The 22,612-nt window shown below is 45.5% G+C and overlaps 1 protein-coding gene across 7 annotated transcripts in view; it reads right to left on the reverse strand.

Moving 5' to 3' along the window:
• The window catches only part of PACS2 (phosphofurin acidic cluster sorting protein 2), a 191,518-nt gene that overhangs the window by 68,962 nt on the left and 99,944 nt on the right, over window positions 1-22,612 (reverse strand). For 5 of the 7 annotated variants that reach the window (XM_039483783.1, XM_039483782.1, XM_039483780.1 and 2 more), the window contains 8 exons: window positions 19,695-19,754; window positions 17,053-17,210; window positions 12,902-12,992; window positions 11,180-11,254; window positions 10,749-10,867; window positions 9,227-9,362; window positions 7,821-7,925; window positions 2,898-3,004 (listed from right to left, as the gene is read on the reverse strand). In XM_039483783.1, coding sequence (XP_039339717.1) covers window positions 2,898-3,004; window positions 7,821-7,925; window positions 9,227-9,362; window positions 10,749-10,867; window positions 11,180-11,254; window positions 12,902-12,992; window positions 17,053-17,210; window positions 19,695-19,754 — 851 coding nt within the window. The remainder of the gene's footprint in view (window positions 1-2,897; window positions 3,005-7,820; window positions 7,926-9,226; window positions 9,363-10,748; window positions 10,868-11,179; window positions 11,255-12,901; window positions 12,993-17,052; window positions 17,211-19,694; window positions 19,755-22,612) is intronic. The other 2 variants (XM_039483786.1, XM_039483781.1) reach the window with 1 other exon arrangement.

Raw genomic sequence — 22,612 nt, forward strand, 5'->3', positions numbered from 1 at the left:
GTGCGGCCACACTAAACACATTAAATCGGTGGTGTGCGCCCACGGTCCGAGGCTAGCATCGACTTCTGGAGCGTTGCACTGTGGGTAGCTATTCCGTAGCTATCCCATAGTTCCCGCAGCCTCCCCCGCCCCTTGGAATTTCCGGGTTGAGATCCCAGTGCCTGATGGGGCAAAAATCATTGTCGTGGGTGGTTCTGGGTAAATGTCGTCAGTCACTCCTTCCTCTGGGAAAGCAACGGCAGACAAGCATTTCGCGCCTTTTTTCCCTGGATTGCCCTGGCAGATGCCATAGCATGGCAATCATGGAGCCTGTTTTGCCTTTTGTGACTTTCACCGTATGTGTACTAGATGCTGCTGACAGAGGCGATTCAGCAGCACTACACAGCAGCATGCTTTTGCTTTTGCATGACAGCAGAGATGGTTACCAGCCATACTGTACCATCTACCAATCCATAAATTGGTAAAAAGATGATCATGGCTACCAGTCGTTTTGCACCATTTGCTGCTGTCATAAGTGCCCCTGGCTGCTCTTAGCCAGGGGCAAAAGCCAAAATTGGGAATGACTCCCAGAGTCAATCCCTCCTTTTTGGTATCTAAAAATAGAATCAGTCCTGCCTAGAATATGGGCAAGTGTACTAGAGAACCACTGTATCAGAGAGCACAGCTGCTCTGTGTCAGATCCTGCAGAAATTATGAGCTGTATGCTATTCACAGGGGGTGCTCCTGCAACAACCCCACCTGTTGATTCCGTTCTTCCCCCAGCCTTCCTGGGCTACCGTAGCATTGTCCCCCCACTCGTGTGATGAAGTAATAAAGAATGCAGGAATAAGACACACTGACTTGTTAGTGAGAAATGAGTGGAAGGCAGCCTCCAGCTGCTATGATAGTCCAGACAGGACAGTAAGGAGTGTGGAGGAGAGGAGCCCAGCATCCCTCTGCTAGTCCAGGGGCAATTGAATCTTTTTTTTACACATGAAGGGTGGGGGCTGACAGAGCTCAGCCCCCTGTTGCTATGACGACGATGGTTATCAGCCATACTGCACCATCTACCAGGAAAAATTAGGGCCAGGCACCCTTGATAGACCTCACCGATGCTAGTCTGCATGGTTACCAGTCCTTTTGCACTGCCCCATGTGCCAATAGGCTGATGATGAGGACGGCTACCAGTCGTTTTGCACCATCAGCCACCCATGGTGGGGGGGAGCAAGTATGTTGGTGTTGAGTGCTGCAGCATCGGGTCTATCTGCAGCATTCAGTAAAGATAGGGTGACATGTTAAAGAGTCAAGAGAGGATTGTTTTCCCTTTCACTTCTGGGGGTGGGTGGGGGTGTGTGTAAATTGCCGAGCTATGCCCTGACCCACCGTGGACACTGTGTTTGACTGTAGAAGCATTTGGAGCTCAGCCAAGAATGCAAATACTTTTCGGAGACTGCAGGAACTGTGGGATACCTTGAGTCCTCCAGTCCATGAGCGTCCATTTGATTCTTTGGCTTTCCGTTACGTTTGTCATGCAGCAGTGCGCTGAGCCCCTGCTATGGCGTCGGTCTGGAGATTTTTTTAAAAATGATTTTGAATTTCGTCTTCTATAACGGAGCGCTGATAGAACAGATTTGCCTGCCCTTACAGCGATCACATCCGCATGGTCCATGCGGGAGCTCTTTCTTTATTTTGATTTTTAACTGCATCACCACACGTGCTGATCTGAGCTCCACGCTAGGCAAACAGGAAATATTCAAAAGTTCGCGGGGCTTTTCCTGTCTGCCTGGCCACTGCATCCGAGTTCAGATTGCTGTCCAGAGCGGTCAGTGGTGCACTGTGGGATACCGCCCGGAGGCCAATACCGTCGATCTGCGGCCACACTAACCCTAATCCGATATGGTAATTCCGATACTAGCGCTACTCCTCTCGTTAGGGAGGAGTACAGAAACCGGTTTAAAGAGCCCTTTATACCGATATAAAGGGCCTCTCAGTGTGGACGGGTGTGGCGTTAAATCGGTTTTACGCTCCTAAAACCGGTTTAAACGCCTAGTGTAGACCAGGCCCCAGGCTCACTGCTCTGGTGGGTTCTCCCAGCACTACCCCAGCAGAGATATGCCCAGGCTGCTACTGAGTACTAAAGGAGCCACCCCCCTACTGCTACCAGCTCCTCTCTAGGGAACAAGTACCCCTTGCTGCCGCATCCAGGGGCCCTGTGTTGCTGCCCCTACCTCCCTGGGAGGGGCCCCCACCATTCCAAATGGGGGAAGAAGCCATCCCTCGGCCTTAAACTGGCTCATTCCCGTTTGAGAGCCAATCTTCCATTTCTGAGCAAGGCTGCAGAAGAAAGTGTGGTGAGACAGCTCCCACTAAGTAAGTGCTTTGGATCTCCTGGATCCCTGTCAGTCAGGACAAAGACTTGGGTTTGACACTGAACCAACTGTGGGGGTTTGAAGATAAAGCTCAGGAGTAAGTTGTAACCTACAAAACCGAAACAGCCTGGGTCTTAGCTATCTGTTCCCCTTCCCAGCAGAACACCACAGCTGGGGTCAGTGGAGATACTTCTACCTCAGTATAAGATTTCTGGCAATGTATAATTCCCGCAGTCCCCTAGGCTCTGGGAATTGCTTCCCCTTCTTGATCCAAAATAGCCTGTTTCTTTTCACCTTTAGGGCATGCTGCAAAGACCATCAGCTTGCTAAGGCATTAGGGAATGGATGAGATTGAGGTGGTGGGGTGTATTTCTTGACTACATCAATTACTAGAGGGAAAACTCATTTCACTTTTGTGGTGTGTAGCTCTCTAGTCTGCCCTGTGAACATATGGTTATTTTACATCATTAGATTGTCTGGAGCTGGGGAATAGACATCTTACTGTACTTAAATTTAAATAATTTAACACTAAATAAAATGTGAACTTACTATCTCTGTATCCTGGAGACAATTGTACTGAAAGCCGCCTGCACATCAGCAGAAGAGCATGTACAGACCACAGGGAGGGTATGTTTTTGCAAGACATCTGAGAGAAACTGGGAAGACAACAAAACATGTTACGAAGCTCCACCAAAAGGACTTGATTTTACCCAAACTTTTCGTCAGAAACACACATACAGGTAAATTTGCCCTGCTGGGATATTTTCAGACATAGGTGTTTCCAGCTCCTGGAATTACTGGCTGCACTCCATGCTACAGTTTTCTACGACACCTCTTCCAGAAGTAAAAGCTTAAAGAGGAGCCCTTCTAAGGTATGTCCACACTGCAATCAGAAGCATGACTGTAGCTGGGGTAGATATACCCACAGTAGCTTTAATCTAGCTAGCATGGCTAAAAATAGCAATGAAGATGCCATGGCAGAGACCCAGTGTGCTAGCAACACAAGTGTGTACCCAGGTTCCAGGCTGGGACATACTGCCAGGGTCTGCGCCACCAAGTCTTCACTGCTATTTTTGGCCATGCTAGCTAGATTAAAGCTAGTCTGTCAGAGCTGCAATCACACCTTCGAATGCAGCATAGGCATACTGAGAGTTACATGTGTGTCTTATTGGCTGGCATGGTGACAACTCTCCCAGGATGTACCACTTCTGGTACCAAGGTGTCACACACATCGCACCAGATGTTTCATTATGGCTTCTGGAGAGCAGAATCATGGTGGGATTCCAGCAAGTGGAACACCAGGGCAGGTGGCTCACTACTGACTCCCTCCCCTCCCCCCCCCCCCTTTTATTTTTTAAACAGTTCACTCCAGGGTTTCCTGCAGAGAACACAAGCTGATTTGTTTTTCTTGCTACAGAAGTATAGCCAGAGTAGCCTCTCTCCCCTGTTCCCCACAAAGGCTGCTATTGATTAAAACAAGAGCTGCTGCAGACTAAACCACTGCAATTACCATTCCAGAAACAATCTAAAAGGGATGAGGAGTAGGCAAGTGGGACATCCCCCCTTCTCACATCGTAAAACCCAAGGAAACCAGCTACGGGACTCTTCTGACCCATACCCTGATGCCCACACAGCACATTTTCCTTGACAGCGACAGACTCCACCTCCAGCAGAACTATCTGCTGCTTCCAACTCTTAAGGAAACACTACAGTCAGTGTCTCCCCTCCATCCCCCCATGCAAAGCCTTAATTACAACCTCATGTTTCCCTCACTTAGCCTGGGCACACATCAGCTCCACTGGCTAATGCTGAGACTGTCTGTTTACTACCCAGTTCTTCTTCACCCCACTCTCCATCTGCCCCCCAGGCCTCATGCCTGGAGGAAGTGGATGGGGTGGGCCAATCTGATCCACACAAAGCACGGAGCACCACAGGGGAATCCTGTGGCCAAACAGCACCACTCCACTCACCTGCTGCCAAGCTGCTTTTAGATTCCCTTAAACCTGATTCTGCAGAAAGCAGGAGTGGTCTAAAAATCACACAGATCAACAATTTCACCTGCAGTAAGGCTAACAAAGCCCATGATCCTCGTACCATCATTCTCCATACTGGACCATTCTAAGTGTTATAGAGAAGGTCTATGAATTATAATCTCAGGCACTTTCTACACTTTTTTCTGTCTTGTTTTTTAAACGTGCCTAGTTTGGTGGCAACTTGATCTGAAAAAGGCAAGGGAAGTTTCTGGAAAGTGTAGGGGACAATTTCCTGGTGCAAGTGCTGGAGGAACCAACTAGGGGAAAAGCTCTTCTTGACCTGCTGCTCACAAACAGGGAAGAAATAGTAGAGGAAGCAATAGTGGATGGGAACCTGGGAGGCAGTGACCATGAGATGGTCGAGTTCAGGATCCTGACACAAGGAAAAAGGGAAAGCAGTAGAACAGAGACCCTGGACTTCAGAAAAGCAGACTTCGACTCCCTCAGGGAACTGATGGGCAAGGTCCCCTGGGAGAATAACATGACGGAGTCGAGGAAAGCTGGCTGTATTTCAAAGAAACCTTATTGAGGTTGCAGGAACAAACCATCCCGATGTGTAGGAAGAAAAGTAAATATGGCAGGCGACCAGCTTGGCTTAACAGTGAAATCCTTGCTCGTCTTAAACACAAAAGAACAGCTTACAAGAAGTGGAAGATTGGACAAATAACCAGGGAGGAGTATAAAAGTATTGTTCAGGCATGCAGGTGTGAAATCAGGAAGGCCAAATCACACTTGGAGTTGCAGCTAGCCGGAGATGTTAGGAGTAACAAGAAGGGTTTCTTCAGGTATGTTAGCAACAGGAAGAAAGTCAAGGAAAGTGTGGGCCCCTTGCTGAATGAGGGAGGGAACCTAGTGACAGAGGATGTGGAGAAAGCTAGTGTACTCAATGCTTTTTTTGCCTCTGTCTTCACAGACAAGGTCAGCTCCCAAACAGCTGCACTCTGCAGCATGGTATGGGGAGGAGGTGACCAGCTCTCTGTGGAGAAAGAAGTAGTTCGGGGCTATTTAGGAAAGCTGGACGAGCACAAGTCCATGGGGCCGCATGCGCTGCATCCGAGGGTGCTAAAGGAGTTGGCCGATGAGATTGCAGAGCCATTGGCCATTATCTTTGAAAAATCATGGCTATCAGGGGAGGTCCCGGATGACTGGAAAAAAGCTAATGTAGTGCCCATCTTTAAAAAAGGGAAGAAGGAAGATCCAGGGAACTACAGGCCAGTCAGTCTCACCTCAGTCCCTGGAAAAATCATGGAACAGGTCCTCAAGGAATCAATCCTGAACCATTTAAAGGAGGGGAAAGTGATCAGGAACAGTCAGCATGGATTCACCAAGGGCAAGTCATGCCTGACTAACCTAATTGCCTTCTATGACGAGATAACCGGCTCTGTGGATGAGGGGAAAGCAGTGGATGTACTATTTCTGGATTTTAGCAAAGCTTTTGATACAGTCTCCCACAGTATTCTTGCCAGCAAGTTAAAGAAGTCTGGGCTGGATGAATGGACAATAAGGTGGATAGAAAACTGGCTAGATGGTCGGGCTCAACGGGTAGTGATCAATGGTTCCATGTCTAGTTGGCAGCCGGTATCAAGTGGAGTGCCCCAAGGGCACTCCACTTGATTTTATTCAATATCTTCATTAACGATCTGGAGGATGGTGTGGACTGCACCCTTAGCAAGTTTGCAGATGACACTAAACTGGGAGGAGTGGTTGATACGCTGGAGGGTAGGGATAGGATACAGAGGGACCTAGACAAATTAGAGGATTGGGCCAAAAGAAATATGATGAGGTTCAACAAGGACAAGTGCAGAGTCCTTCACTTAGGACGGAAGAATCCCATGCACTGTTACAGACTAGGGACCGAATGGCTGGGTAGCAGTTCTGCAGAAAAGGACCTAGGGGTTACGGTGGACGAAAAGCTGAATATGAGTCAACAGTGTGCCCTTGTTGCCAAGAAGGCTAATGGCATTTTGGGTTGTATAAATAGGGGCATTTCCAGCAGATCGAGGGATGTGATCATTCCCCTCTACTCAGCACTGGTGAGGCCTCATTTGGAGTACTGTGTCCAATTTTGGGCCCCACACTACAAGAAGGATGTGGATAAATTGGAGAGAGTCCAGCGGAGGGCAACAAAAATGATTAGGGGGCTGGAGCACATGACTTATGAGGAGAGGCTGAGGGAACTGGGATTGTTTAGTCTGCAGAAGAGAAGAATGAGGGGGGATTTGATAGCTGCTTTCAACTACCTGAAAGGGGGTTCCAAAGAGGATGGATCTAGACTGTTCTCAGTGGTAGAAGATGACAGAACAAGGAGTAATGGTCTCAAGTTGCAGAGGGGGAGGTTTAGGTTGGATATTAGGAAAAACTTTTTCACTAGTAGGGTGGTGAAGCACTGGAATGGGTTACCTAGGGAGGTGGTGGAATCTCCTTCCTTAGAGGTTTTTAAGGTCAGGCTTGACAAAGCCCTGGCTGGGATGATTTAGTTGGGTTTGGTCCTGCTTTGAGCAGGGGGTTGGACTAGATGACCTCCTGAGGTCCCTTCCAACCCTGAGATTCTATGATTCTATGAAACAAGCCTTATCTCCCGGATGAAAAAATAAAGCACTAGCACCACAATAAGAGCGCAATGGTAGTGTTTACATATTCCGCTTTTGGGATATTAAGGTGCAAGGTACAATTAGCAAATGAACGTGCATGCAAGGAGTGGGTGATACTTTAAGGTTCCCACAGGAATGTTATTTTTTGCACCTGTTACCTGTGCACAAAATTCTTAGCCCTAGCACTGAATTAGTTAATCCTTCCCTGCATTTACTTCACTTTTAAGATGACATCAAGTATCTGAATGCCTCACTTGTTCTCTCCTTGCCCTGCTCCTCACTTCTACTGGGCATACACCCTGCCTCTCTCAGCACTGCCCTCCTATGCTAGTTCTGTAGCATCCAAAGATTTGGTCCTTTGCTGCTCCACTCCATTACAGGGCCAGGAGAGTCCCTGTGCATATGTACTCCTGGGCATCCTCTTCCTCCCACCCCCGGTCCAAGTACCCAATCTCAATGCATTTTCTGAAGTTCTCCTTTCAAGTGTAATGGAGAGAAAAACTGTTCAGCCATTTCCAATGAGCAAGGAAAAAATGTATCAGATTAACCCAGGAGAATGCCACCTTAAGTGGAAAGGGGGGTGTTTAGGGAAGGCTCATGTTAAGAACCGCTTTGAAGTGTAATAATTCTCTGTGAAAATAAGATCCCTAGGCCCATGAGTCACCTGCTACCACAACTCCCAAATGCTATTAGACCCATTTACTAGATAGCAAAATATGAACCTTAGAGGTTGCTTCGCTCTTCCCTTTATGTAAGCTAAAAATCCTATCCTCCCTGCCCTTTAGAGAGAGCAACAGGAATTGCCTGCAGGGAAACCTAGGGCTCAGCATCCATTCTCCTGCACTTACCTGGCCTTGCCAGTCCGAAGTATTGACAAGAATAATGTTTTCTGGTAGCTGGTCATCAGAAATCAGGATGTGATTCAACTGATCGTATACAGTTTTCCTTGGAATCTGTGAATATAAAACCCCCCAAACAGATAATGGAACAGTGGGACAAACTGGCCACAGATCTGAACCAGCAGCGTTATTTTTGTGAGGCTCTCTGAGAAGCCCTGTATGAAAGATACAAATAAGACGATGTTCTATTTCACCACTTCCAAGAGCCCTGTATTTTACAGAAGCTGGGAGCTCAACCACATGATGAGGCAGAGACCCAGTAACGTTTCCAAAGCACATATTCCACAAACTACTGAAGTAGCTGGGACTTGTTTTGTCAGTGATTCTGTGATGATAAAGGGACACACAACAATAAAATCGCTTTATATTAACCAATATCAACTACAGTGACTGCTGGGGGGCTAGATTTTCAAAATAATGGGCAGCAATTTTTTTTTCTGGGTCCCATATTACCAAAATCTGTGGCTAATGCAAGTCCCAGGATGCGGAGTAGGGACTTTGCTAGAAACACTTTGGGTACGTCTACATTGGGGGAGAGGGATAGGTCAGTGGTTTGAGCATTGGCCTGCTAAACCGAGGGTTGTGAGTTCAATCCTTGAGGCCACTTAGGGGTCGGGGGCAAAAAATTGGTCCTGCTAGTGAAGGCAGGGGGCTGGACTCGATGACCTTTCAAGGTCCCTTCCAGTTCTAGGAGATTGGTATATCTCCAATTATTACCTTATTACATTGCAAAACAACTTGCGGCGGTAAATCTCAGAGCCCCAGTCAACTGGCTCTGGCTTGCACGGCTTGCACATGTGGCTAAAAACAGTAGTGCGGCCATTCCCACTTGAGCTCAAGCCTGGGCTCTGGGACGCGGAGAAGGGGGTGAGGTCTCCGAGCCCAGGCTCCAGCCCAAGAGGAAATATCTACACTCCTCTTATTAGCCCTTTAACGGGAGACTGGGTCAGCTGACTCATATTCTGAAGACTTGCTGTGGCTTTTTGTGTTTTTCCCCTTGCGCTATGGACACTGGATCACCTTAGGGAGCTCCTCTGTTTCAGACTAGGCATTTCCTGTGGGTAGTCTTAAGAGATCACCTTTTCTTTCTTTTTTGCTGCCATTTGTCCGACAGTCTTTTTCAGTCTTATCCTAGTTGATATAAAGCAACACACTAATCAAAAGCAGCGAGGACAGAAAATGGGATATCAGCTGAGAAAAAAACTCAACCCATCATGTAGTGGTGGAGCCATGCATAAGGAAAGTTACATCCCTGGCCTTCAGAGGGGAGAGGGCTGGTGGAACAGGAGCCACAGGGGATGTTTTGGGGAAGGATGCACAGCGGAAGGTTGTGAAGGAGGTGGAGCTCATCTCACCTGCAGGTGATGCCTGGTGTCTGGAGAGCGCTCATTGTCCAGGCTGTTTGCCCTCTCATTCTGTGGCCTCGCTGGCTGCCTTTCCTTCAGTGAAGTGCTTCTGCCACGGCGACCAGTTTGCTTCCCTTCTGGCCTGCTAAATTGTAACGGTTACATGGTCACCATTCACTCAGGACCACAGAGAAGCTGTTTGCCAGAAGGGTTATCCTGAGCTCCAGCAAAGGGATTCTGCATAGTGTGCTCAGGTCAGAGACCCACTAACAGCCCGAGGCCTCCTGCCCCTCCATAGCTCACACTTATGAACCTGCCCCCCAGAGGAATGCCTAGCACTTTGCTTGAGAGACTAATCAGAAACTCACTGAAAGTAGCCCTGAAATCCAAGCTACTCTAACCCCAGTGACTTTGTCCTGTTGGACAAACAAGGCAGCTAGATCACTTCAATTTTTTAATAAATCATTTATATATAAACTTTGTCTGGTGTGTGAGGTTAGTATTGGTGAAAGTCTTTGGATTAGCAGCCCTGGGGCCTAAGGTCCCGGCCATTACAGTACAGGAAGCAACAATAGAAACATTCTCCCCTTTGCCCTGCCAACACACATCACCCACCACCGAGGGCCCATCACCTCTAGTGGGGAGAGATCAGATTCTCCATGGCTTATTCAGTTTTTGGCCTCTTTTCTAAGAATGCCTACATGAGAGCCAATTACTGCCTATCAGTTTTAATTTATCAAGGGGATTTTTCAAACTGACCTGCAAAATTAACCACATTCCATCATCAAATAATATCAATTAAAGGACCACGTCCTCCCCAAGAAATTGTCCCATGAAGCAAATGACATCTGTCCGCTAGGAACTGGAGTGAGATCCAGCACCTTACTACCCATAGACCAAACGGCTGTCACCACAACAAGCCAATAGGAACTGGTAAGTGACTGTGTCTACCTCCAAGAGCAATTCATAAGGAACATCTGATCTTTCAGCTTGATGGTCATGTTGTCAGAAGAGACTAATGATTTTGGCTGTCCACCTTGACCTCCACTCTCAAAGGGACCTGATTTTCAGAACATGATTCAGTTCAATATTGCACACAACCTGCAGTCCCTCCACTCCGTCCATCCCAGGCATCCTGCAGGATGGAGTCAGTCCCTGAGAACTGCACCTTCCAGCTTCTACCCCATCCACACCCACCTTGATGTGCCATCAAAGAGCCAAGTCCCAGCCAGCTACCATTCTAGCTGAGGAAGCATGGAAGGGAGACCATCAACACCAATCCTGCAGACATAGCCTCTGCTGAGGAAATGAGACCCTTGTTCCAGGGGCTGAACGCTGCTCTACCTCACAGGACTGAGGAGGCACTCAGATAATATGTAGTGGGGGTCAGATAAGTGCCAAAGACAGCTGACTACCCTTGCTGCATAAACTGAAGTGGTGCACTATATAAAAGATGAAGCGCTTCCATACCATCTTAGCCAGTTCCTATAGCAGATGCGATGCCTGCTGCTATTGCTGCTTAGGGTGTTACCTGGTGGAAGGAATAATGAGAGACTCTGTCTTGGTGATTTTTCCACTTGGTGGGAGCTTCTCAATGAACACATCCAGTGTGGAGAGTTCTGCTTCCTGGGAGTCTTGCTGGCTAGGCTCCTACAAACACAATAGTGACGTGAAAAGCCATAAAAATCCTCTGCTCTCCCTGGCTCTAGCAGATACACCAACCATGTTCTGCCCACATCAGCTACTCACAACAAAAGCTTTCGTGTTGTCATAAGATCGCCAGGAACAGACATAAGCTGAACCCCAAGCCAGACCACCTTAAGGAGTTAGCTAGAGACTGATCTGCAAGGCTACGTCCCTTTGGGCTTTGCCATGATGGTATATACAAAGCCCACCCAGTGTATGACGGACAGCGAACACAAACTACTGGATGAATGTTACCAAATGAGTTTTTAAACTTACGTAAGACACAGTGTCAGAGATACTGTCGCCTGGATGTTTGCTTCCAAGGCTCTTCGTCTTTTCAGGCACTTCTACCTGTTTGGCAAGAGAAAGCAGTCAAAGCACATTAGAGCAGTGGTTCTCAACCAGGGGCCATGAGCAGGTTTCAGGGGGTCTGCTAAGCAGGGCTGAAGTCCAAGCAACTTAGCTTTGTGGGGCTCCGGGCAACTGCCCTGCTTTCTACCCCCTAACACCGGCCCTTGCTCTTCTATGCAGAACACCAGTTGTTGTGGCACAGGTGGGCTGTGGAGTTTTTGCCCCCATTAATTCATTTGGGATTTTGTTGGAGGGCCTCAGAAAGAAAAGGTTAAGAACCCCTGTACTAGAGCACACAATGCCCCCTAGAGATGTGCACTTTATACCTCACTGTTTCCAAGCCAGATTTCACAATGGAGGGCTGCTGGGCAGTATTCACAGGAGGTTTAGGCGGTCATTACCTTGCCAGTCCCAGGCTAACATACGCAGAACCTGAACTGCCCTCAGGTCTTCAATTTAAACAATGAAAAGTTTCACTAAAAACCAATTAGGAAGCCGTAACAGAAGATGGCCTGGCAAGCTGCTGTCAGGGAAAGCCCCTTTCCGCAGAGATCCCAACCCCCACAAGGCCTCCTGACACTGAGGGTGCAACAGCACACAGCAGCCTGCCTTCAACACCCCTGCTCCATCAGCTCCCTTAATGGACAGGTGCAGATTCTTCCAGAGACAGAGTCACACGAGTTAAAAACATGCATGGTTCACAGGGCTGCTGCTGCTTGGGAGACTGAGGCAGGTGCTGGGGGCAGAGAGTTGGCTGCATCAAGACCATTTTTATGGAGCTCCTTGCCAAAGGAGAGCAGACAGAGTCCAAGCCTGACTGTTCACATCAAACCCCAAGACGCCATCTGCAGAATAGCACCTTTCCCCAGAAACAGTTTCCTTTAAGCAGCACACCCCTCTCCGCCCATCCTGGAACCAGGCCAAGGCAGACACACTACCACCTCTTAGTTCAGTATGAAGGGTTTCAGGTACCGAATCCCAGCACCAACTAAAACTAGCCCTGCCTGTGAACAAAGCCCTGGATCAGATATACTAGAGAGCATCTCTGAGTCCTGTCCTGACTACAGAGGTCATATGGAACTGTGATGAATTAGGATGGCATCCAACCCTTCCCATATATAAGTCAGGTGCCCCACAAGCAGGCATAGGTGTGGTGTGGCTGCTCCGATGGGCACTGCTATCTGAATGTTTTAAACACAGATACATGCATGTAATGCTCAAGCAGTCAAGGTTCCTAGAGAAAACATTTGCTATTACGGTTCTTATGTGGAATTGAATGTAGAATTGTTTAGTAAACCTTTTAACAGCATAAACAACAGGCAAAACATGCTATATAAGTTACTGCCTCAGGAAACTCAAACTTCTGCAACTCTGCTTTTTAAATCTACCCAGGCTCTCTTAGCATTGGATTCATGTGTCACTCACCAGCTATGCGGAATTGGACACAAAGAAAGAGGCTGGTATCGGCATGAATTACAACACAGCACAAACATCAAGGTGAACGCATTCAACTACGTGGCAGGTTAATACTGTCCGGCTGGTGTAAATTAATTTCAGGTGAAATGTTGCTATTTGGCTAGGGAGAGTACACTGTGCTGTAGCAAGGACATTCTGCCAATAAATAACCCTTTGGAAACCATGACTTACAGGACTTGATGGCTCTCTTTGGCTTCTGATGCTGTGGATGCTACCAACTTCTGTCTGAGAGCTGGAGTGTGACAGGCCTTCAAAATATGGCCTAAGACAAGACAGACAGAAGATATGGTTATCTGCTGGGAAAGAAACCAACGGTTTCTGCTCCCACACTCGTAACCTGAAATCAGACAGATATCCAGAGGGTCTTAATTGCCCCCTCATTAGTTCATCGGGGATTTGTTAGCAGCTGCCATTTGTGTCGGTGGGAGAACGGAAAGTAGAGTTCGATGCTTCAAGGACAGGAACAGGAGTCAGGAGACCTGGGATCCTGATTCTAGCTCTGTTAGTGACTGACTATACAACCACAGGCCAGTCCCTTACCTCTAAGTGTACCACTCTGTAAAAGCAGAGCTCTTGCGTACCTACCTCAGAGGACTGGTCTCCGGATTAATTCAGATTTGTAAACTATGTGGAATGAAAAAGGCAGCTCTACTCTCTCCTTCCTCCCTGCACTTCATCCTCATTTCTTTCAACTCCCCCCTGCATCCTCCAGCTCTTTGACTTCTAACCCACCCATGTCCATGACTTCTGTACCACTCAGTCCCCCCTTCGCCTGCTGACTTTGTGACTAATTCCCTCCACTCCCACTGTCTCTCTCTTCTGCTGCAAAATCTGCCCCTGCGACCTGGATCACATCCAAAAATCTGCTTCCCCAATCCTGCTCCTGCACCTCTGAACCCCTCTGGAGAAAGCCTTGCAGACACACAGATGTCCTTCAACCTGAAATTTCATAGATGTTAAGGCCAGAAGGGACCACCATGGCAGGGTGGATGGATTTAAATCACCACTTTTCATCATGATTTACATCAGCATGTAGAAAATCTTAATTTTTTTTGTCTGTTTGTACTTTCCCCAAGGAAAAGTTCATTTTCACTGATTGGTATAACCATTAGAACTTGCTGATTGGATTCATATACTCTTTACACTAGATTTGGTACTTTTTGCTAACCCGGAGGTCACACTATAATTATACAGATTTAGGCAATCATTCAGCTTTACACTTATTCAGATAATTTCTACATCTTTTAATGCTACAGAATGGTAAATGATGCATTTCTGTTTTACTAAATCAACTTTTAAGTTATGATTAATGTCAAGCTACACTTGGATAAAAATTGGAATTCAACTAAAAATGCACAAAATCAACTTTTTAATAAGTTGAAAAAGACCCTCAGATTCCCTTGTAACCCTTATTGTTGAAATCTAATTAAAGCTACACAATGAAGAACACTAGATGACTGATGACTTAACTGTAAACATGAAACTACAAGTATTTCTGCTCAACTGAAACCCAATGTAACTAAAGTGAAAGCCTTTCTACACCAACTGGAAGTACTGTACTGATATTAGGAAAAAAGTATATGCCAGCATTCACACTATTATAAAGACTGATTCTATAGATACATAATGCAGTACTTGACACTGTGCCATATTTACAAAGGCTGACCCAAAAAGCTAGAGATGCTGTCCCCTGACTCTATATAAAAAAGCAGCTTTTAACTCATTGAAGTCTATGAGAAGTAACTGATTCAGCATTTAAATTATTTTAATAGATGATAGAGAAAAGGTGGGTGAGGTAATATCTTTTATTGGACCAACTTCTGGTGGCGAGAGATGCTTCCGGGCCAGATTATAGTAACTTCAGTCCTTAAAATGACTTGTCAAACTGAAATGAAATTTTAATAGATTTTTATCCTCTTAGCACTGTGATCATCTGGTTCAACCTTCTATAGAACAGGCCATAGAGCTTCATGCTGTGAGATCTGCATCAAACCCCATAACTTGTGGCGGAGCTAGAATGTATATCTTTCAGACAGACATCCAGTCTAAAAATGATTGCCAAGCAGTATATTAAACTCTCAATCTGTTCTGATAGTTAAATCAGCCTCAGTTTTAAAAATCTGCACCTTATTTTCAGTTTGAACTTATCTAGCTTATCTTCATAGAATCATAGAATTCAAGATTAGAAGGGACCATTATGATCATCTAGTCTGACCTCCTGCAAGATGCAGGCCACATAAGCCAATCCACCCACTCCTTTAGCTAGCGACCCCTGCCCCATGCTTCGGAGGAAGGCGAAAAACCTCCAGGGCCACTGCCAATCTTCCCTGGAGGAAAATTCCTTCCCAACCCCAAATATGGCGGTCAGCTGAACGCCGAGCATGCGGGCAAGACTCTCCAGCCATACCCTCTGGAAAAAGGTTATATCATGTCATTGACCCATTGTACAATTTACCATTGTGGCACTTAATTGACCTATTGACTAAGCCCGTTATCCTATCATACCATCTCCTCCATAAACTTATCTAGCTTAATCTTAAAGTCATGGAGGTCCTTCGCCCCCACTGTTTCCCTTGGTAGGCTGTTCCAGTATTGCACTCCCCTGATGGTTAGAAACCTTCGTCTAATTTCAAGCCTGAATTTCCTGACTGACAACTTATATCCGTTTGTCCTCGTGTCCACATTAGCACTGAGCTGAAATAATTCCTCTCCTTCCCTGGTATTTATCCCTCTGATATATTTAAAGAGTGCAATCATATCTCCTCTTATCTTCCATCCAATGGCTCTTGTTGTGCCTGTGTCTTAAAGGTTAAAGAACCATCTATTATCAGATCTTCTTCCCACACAGATACTTGGTTTAACAAAGAAGGTTAAGTGGTTACTTGATTGTAATCTATAATAGTCTCTCATTTTAGAGATGTTTTCCGTTCTGCAATCATTTAGCTTTATAAACCCTCCAATTTTTCAACCTTCTTGTAAAATGTGGACACTGGAATGGACGCAGGCTTCCAGAAACAGTTTCCTTAAATGCTGCATGCAGAGGTAATAGTATCACGTTCCTACTCCTATTCGATATTCCCTTGTTTATATACAAATGCTGAGTTAGCCCTTTTAACCCCAGCACCAATCAACTGAACACTAGCTTTCAGTGTACCCACCATTACCTGCAAGTCCTTTGCAGAATCATTCCTTGCCATAAAGAATGGGGGACTAAATTAGGTATATCCTATATTTTTAGTTTGTAGATGTAAGGCCTTGCATTTGACCACATGAAAATGGATATCTGACTTTGCCCAGTTTACCAAGTGGTCTATGTTCCTCTACAAGCAACCTGTCCTAGTAATTTACCTGCCACCAATCTGTGTCATCACCTGCAAAATATCAGCAATAAACTTTGCATTTTCTTCCCACAAACCCTTCCACTCACCTCAACACAATCCCCACCTAGCTACTACTTTCCCTTCCATTTGCTGTCTTCTTGCCTAGCTTGCTCCCCTCAAAATCCAGGCATGCCCCAATCAACCCCATCAGCAAAGCGCCCTTTTTTATTTCAATTGCCTCTCCAGCCACTGCCCCATCTCCTTTCTCCTCTAAATTCACTGAGAATGCCCTTGACAACCACTGCTTCAAGCTCCTCTCCTCCAACTCCACCCTTGGTCCAGTTTTCACTCCACTGAAGCCATCTCACAATGGCATCTAACAACTTTCCCATAATTTACCCTCCTCCTCCTGGACCTACCATACACTCCCTCACAGCCTGGCCTCTCTCGACTTTCAATCACTGCTGGTTCTGGTCTGATGACTCCATTTGGCGCATTCTTCTCCCATCCTCTCTTCCTCTTCCCCAGCAGGTGGATGTGTGCATACAGTTTTTAGTTCCACTTACTGCCAATGGGCACTTTACACCTCCATCTGTCTGATATAGGCATCAAATAGCACCCTCCTCTGTTCTGTCTGCAATGCATAAGACCAGGCAGTACACTTAACAATGGGATGAGCAGGGCTAACGGGATAAGATGTAAACTCTTGCCAGCATGTGCAAATCTTTCATGCTGTGGTTAAAATACATACCATGACCCATTGCCAGGTCAAGGGGAAAAGGAAAGTAGGAATGGAATGAATGAAACATGTAATTAGAAATGGTGTTAGAGTGGATTCATTTTCAATGCCCGCCCTTCCAAAAAAAAAAATTTCCAAAGTCTTAGCTGGAAACAGAGGCTGTAAAGCACTTTAACAGCCAAGCACTGTTTTGTTTCTCAACCAGTTAAATTTACCTATGGCTTCTTTAAGCCCATACTGACCCCAGAGCCCAATTCTCTTACTTTAACTTTGGTTTAGGAGTGCTGAGGACACTGTCGTCATCTTCCATTTCAGGGCCACTGTCACTGGGGTTGTCTATATCCAATGTATCGTACAGAAGATCCAAGTCTTCCTCCACTTCTGGCACATGCTCTGCTGGGTCCTGCTCTGAATCCAGAACCTAAGCACAAGACACATGGATACAACCAGGCAGCACAGAAATGATTAGGGGACAGAGCCATCCCAAGTCATCTCAGTACACACAGCGACTGCTGTACAATAGACTGGTATTTCTGGTAGCCCCCAAAAGTCAGGCGAGTCTCAGAACACATCACTGTGGGGTCACTCTGTGTGAATTCCATTTATAAAGAGTTAATAGATGTTTAAGCCTTTTACAGACATGAGCTGTGCGTATTATAGATGATTTATAAGCACATCAGTAAAAGGTGTTGTAGATGTTATAAGCAACCTATTCACCTATTGGACTAAGAATCTTTTAACAGCCCTTTTATTTATAAATGGAACTTTAGAGTCTGAGCCAATTATAAATATTCTACCAAGAGTACAAAAAGTACATAATATTCCATCTTGTACTCTCCCCAGGTCACCTAACCTTGAACGGACTCTCCAGCTCCTTCTGACTTATTTCATTGTATTACCTGCAAGCGATTAAAAGATTATATCCAGATGGGATTTCCCTCATTAGCAAACTGAAGGTTAACAAGAATCTAGTAGAAAGTCCATAAACCAAAGCTTCCATCAGTTTCCTTGCATGTGAGAGACTGACAGGAACAAAACATCTACAGTCAGAATAGGATCTTGAGAGGGTGCAGTCTGGTGCCAATCCTAAAGCCAGCACTAGAGGGTGGTCTCTCCTGAACAGCAGCAGTGCAGCTGGCCCAGATCTCAGCTACTATACTATTCCTCAAAAAGAACAGGAGTACTTGTGGCACCTTAGAGACTAACAAATTTATTTGAGCATAAGCTTTTGTGGGCTACAGCCCACTTCATCAGATGCATAGAATGGAACATATAGTAAGAAGATATATATACATACAGAGAACATGAAAAGGTGGAAGTTGCCATACCAACTCTAAGAGGCTAATGAATTAAGATGAGCTATTATCAGCAGGAGAAAAAAAACTTTTGTAGTGATAATCAAGATGGCCCATTTTGGACAGCTGACAAGAAGGTCAACTGAGGGGGAGGGATAGCTCAGTGGTTTGAGCATTGGCCTGCTAAACCCAGGATTGTGAGTTAAATCCTTGAGGGGGCCATTTGGGGAACTGGGGCAAAAAAAATCTGTCTGGGGATTGGTCCTGCTTTGAGCAGGGGATTGGATTAGATGACCTCCTGAGGTCCCTTCCAACCTAATATTCTATGATTAAGGTGTGAGGATACTTTTTTCTCCTGCTGATAATAGCTCATCTTAATTCATTAGCCTCTTAGAGTTGGTATATATATATTTTTTTCTTACTATATGTTCCATCTATGCATCTGATGAAGTGGGCTGTAGTCCATGAAAGCTCATGCTCAAATAAATTTGTTAGTCTCTAAGGTGCCACAAGTACTCCTGTTCTTTTTGTGGATACAGACTAACACAGCTGCTACTCTGAAACCTATACTATTCCTGCGGAGTTGCTTTTCCTTAGTAGGAACAGGAATGAAAGGTGGGGGAAGGGTAAATTAGGGCATTCCACCCATGGAAGAACAGTCTATTTTGCAGGTATTGCATCTCCCACAAACAGGTGGCCTCCTACAGAGAGCAGGTTCTGTAAGGAGGCCAACATGGCTGGAGTGAGTGTCTCCGGAACAGTACTTTACAGATGGAAGGATTACATAAGGACTGGATATCAAGGAAACAGTGATTCTGATAGGGATGTTTACTTGATGCCACAAGACATGGAGAACCTAACAGCTTGGGGCACCAGTGGGGTCAAGTGCCTTCTTTTCCCTTAGCAGCTGTGTTTATTCTTCCCAAAGTACCAAGGTGGAATGAGTTGCTTTCAGTTGAATCATCTGGCTAGTTACTTTCCTGTGGGACCATTTACCTACCTCTATGGGACCATGGTGGTTGTGTTTGGTGTGTTTCATATGGATGGGGCAGTCCAAATTGTGTGACCTGTTGGGCTGCATTTGCATCTGATGCTTTTTTTTAAATTTTCTTTGAATTTCCTTTGTATGTCTCTTTGTCATCATTTTCCCATCTTTCGCTGGATGGGGATTTTTTGTTGTTGTGTTTCCTCTGCATATTTTGCTAAGCTTTTATAATACGTGAGATAAGAAAATAAACTGTGATCTAACTTAATGGGCAATGAACACTAGACTACTAGTCTTTGAAAGGGTCACGTATGATTGCAAACCAGTCTGCAAGCAAGAGGGTGCTCAAAAGTCTTTTAAATCTTTGACAAAACTGCACCCAGAAAATCTTGATGGCTTTTTGAAGTTAGCGCTGAACCTGCCCTGTCCAACTGAGGTCCAAACAGAGCTTCAGAACGTTGGGCAAAGTCACTGGGGAAACTTAGGACACTTCCCAGTACAGATGTGAGAACAAAGAAAAGAAAGCAAGAGAGAGAAGGGAGGAAAAACAACCTGAAAATAAACTGAACCCATGAAGCAGTTGAATGAGCATGTCTGAGGTATAATTGAATGTTAACTAACTTACCTCATCAGATACTTTAAACCTTCTCAGCAACGCCACCACTTTCTGCTTGAAGTTTTGTTGCTGTAAGTCAAGAACACTTTTACGTGAATACAGCAAGAGGGAATATACAGGTGCACCATCACAGTTAAAAATGGATACACTGACTGCTCCTAGGTAGAAACATGTATGGGGCTGAGCCACAAACCAAGGAGCACTGCTGCCCTTTCTCCTACCTATGTGCCATTCCCCAAGCAAAGCAGAATCCCCCAGGCTACATGCTAATCCTATCCATGTTTACATCAGCTCCGTTCCAGCCCTGACTGGTTTAGCCGTATTGAACCTCTGTGGGCTCCCAACATACATTAAACATTGCACTCAGCTAGCCAGGTGTTTATCTTTCCCCTAGTGGAAAGATAACATTTTTTTAGACTGCCAGTTAGTCACAAGCTGACAAATATAGTGAATGCTTGAGGCTGTTTTTCTGCCTCCTTAATGCAGAAGTTCCACCTGCCTTCAGAGGTGCAACTAACCCTTTTCCACAAGGGAGCAGTGAGTTTTCACACAAACTCTTACAGTTGATGGAGGTGTCTCAGTCTCCCCGATGTGGGTGACTGGAAAGTAGATTCCATAGCAAGGATCTGCAGTTCATCTTGGCAAAGTATTTCACCTTAACAGTGGAGTTGTAGCGACTTGGGTAGGTGGAGGGGTTTGGGTTTTTGACAAGCCTTTTGGCTTGCCAGGGTCTGTGCCGCCTGAGCTCTGAATGCAGAGCTTCACTCAAATACAACACAACCCAAAGCATTGGATTTTGCCTAATTTCTACCAAAACCCATAAGCCCTTGGCCTGCAGCAGGATGAAACCAATCTTAACCTTTGCAGAGAGTTTAACAAACCTGGGATGTTTGGCTTTAAAAAACAAGTCTTGCAAAACTCTGGCCCATACATGTTTTCACTAGACCTCCTGAAAGAACTGGCATGGGCTAGCTGAACTATGTAAGAGTGGCAGCTATTATGAATGGGGGAAAGCAATGTCAGTGGGCCCAGCCCGAGTGAAGGCTAGTTCCTCATTTTGCTGGCTATGTCCCTCCCAGCAACTTCTACTGTCTGTGTTCATACACAGTCCAGCCAAGAGATTTTAATTCTATATTTAAGCACCTGCTCAATTCACAGAAGTGCTGAGCACCCAGCAGCTCCTACCGACCTTCTGAAAAAAATTAGACATGCCTAAATATGACCTCAGGAGATTTTTTAAAATCTTTGCCTATAAGTAGGGCCCTACCAAATTCACGGTCCATTTTGGTCAATTTCAAAGTCCTAGGATTTTAGAAATCGTGCATTTCATAATTTCAGCTATTTAAATCTGAAATTGCACAGTGTGGTAATCGTAGGGGTCCTGACCAAAAAAGGAGTTGTGGGAGGGTCACAAGGTTGGGGGGGGGGGGAGGGGAGAGAAAGAGTTGCAGTACTGCTACCCTTACTTCTGCAGTGCTGCCTTCAGAGCTGGGCCCTCAGTCAGCAGCCGCCACTCTCCAGCCGCCCAGCTGTGAAGGCAGCAGCGCAAAAGTAAGGGTGGCATGGTATGGTATTGGCCGGGCACTGCCTTCAGAGCTGGGCGCTCTCTGGCTGCCCAGTTCTGAAGGCAGCGCAGAAGTAAGGGTGGCAATACCACACTGCACCCACAACTCCCTTTTGGGTCAGGACCCCCAATTTGAGAAACACTGGTCTCCCCTGTGAAATCTGTATAGTACAGGGTAAAAGCACACAAAAGACCAGATTTCATGGTCCATGACGTTTTTCCATGGCTGTGAATTTTGTAGGGCCCCACCTCTAAGTTCTTGGCATTATCTACAAACACCATGGTGTAGATACTATTAGGTACAGTTTTTAGTTGTTATGACTTTAGGATGACCGTAACAAAGCCACTAGATACACAGTTCCCCTCAAACAAGTGAATTTACACCCTGGTTTGTGAAATGCAGGCTGCAACTGTTTTCATAAATATGTGCTTGTGTGGGGTATAATGATAGAATGGTGCAAATTGTGGTATAAATTGTTCACTGACATAAGTTTGGGGATGGAAAACCATCTTTGTCAAGGGGCTGTCTCATCTCGAGTTACACAGGCCATCTCAAACTCAGCTTTCCGCGATGCGCCCCTCTCTCCCCTGCCCCATATTCTGCAAGCACCAAAGAGTCTAGACCAAGTCTATTTAGAAGTTCTCTCATAAGTTTTTATTCTTTTTAATTATCGGTCAGTCTCTAAGGCCAGGCTGCCTTATTAGTTAACATACAAGCCTCTTCCCCTGTGGAAAAAAGTTAAGAGAAATATTAGTTTAGAAAATGCAGCTTTTATGATTTTTTATTCAGTTATGGGATTGCAGTTTTCAGATCCAATATTTGATTAAATGCCAGGACTAGAAACAAATTATTTATATCATACGAAAGCTGCATTACTTATTGGTCAAGATGAATAATTCTGTCACAAGACATTTAAAAAGATCCTAAAACTGTCACTGATCCAGGCCTTAAGAGCTAGTAAACCAGCATCTGATGATTTTTCGTGATCCTCATTTAGGGGAAGAAGAAACTTCTTTTGGTGGCAGATTTCTATTATTTGAAAAAATGTGGCCTATTCAGAACTCTCTCAGATGTCAGAAATAGTGCTAGTGGAGGTAGATAAGTGTGTAGACAGTGCTTCAGTCCTACGCTAAGGTCCAAAATAAATCCTGCTTATTCCATGGTTGCTACAATAACTCAGTGGCTAGAGTTATTGTAATCTCATACTGGCACAAATACTTTAAACAAAAAAACTAAACCATCATCAAGGTTGCAGCACTCAAAGGAAAGTTAAGGTTTTATGCTAAAATTTAACTGTCTCTGTGTGCATATATTATGACACAGTATGTAACTGTGTATCATTTACCAGATAATATCTGATGA

The sequence above is a fragment of the Mauremys reevesii genome, linkage group 8 (assembly GCF_016161935.1).
Source record: "Mauremys reevesii isolate NIE-2019 linkage group 8, ASM1616193v1, whole genome shotgun sequence".
NCBI classification, from domain to species: Eukaryota; Metazoa; Chordata; order Testudines; family Geoemydidae; genus Mauremys; species Mauremys reevesii.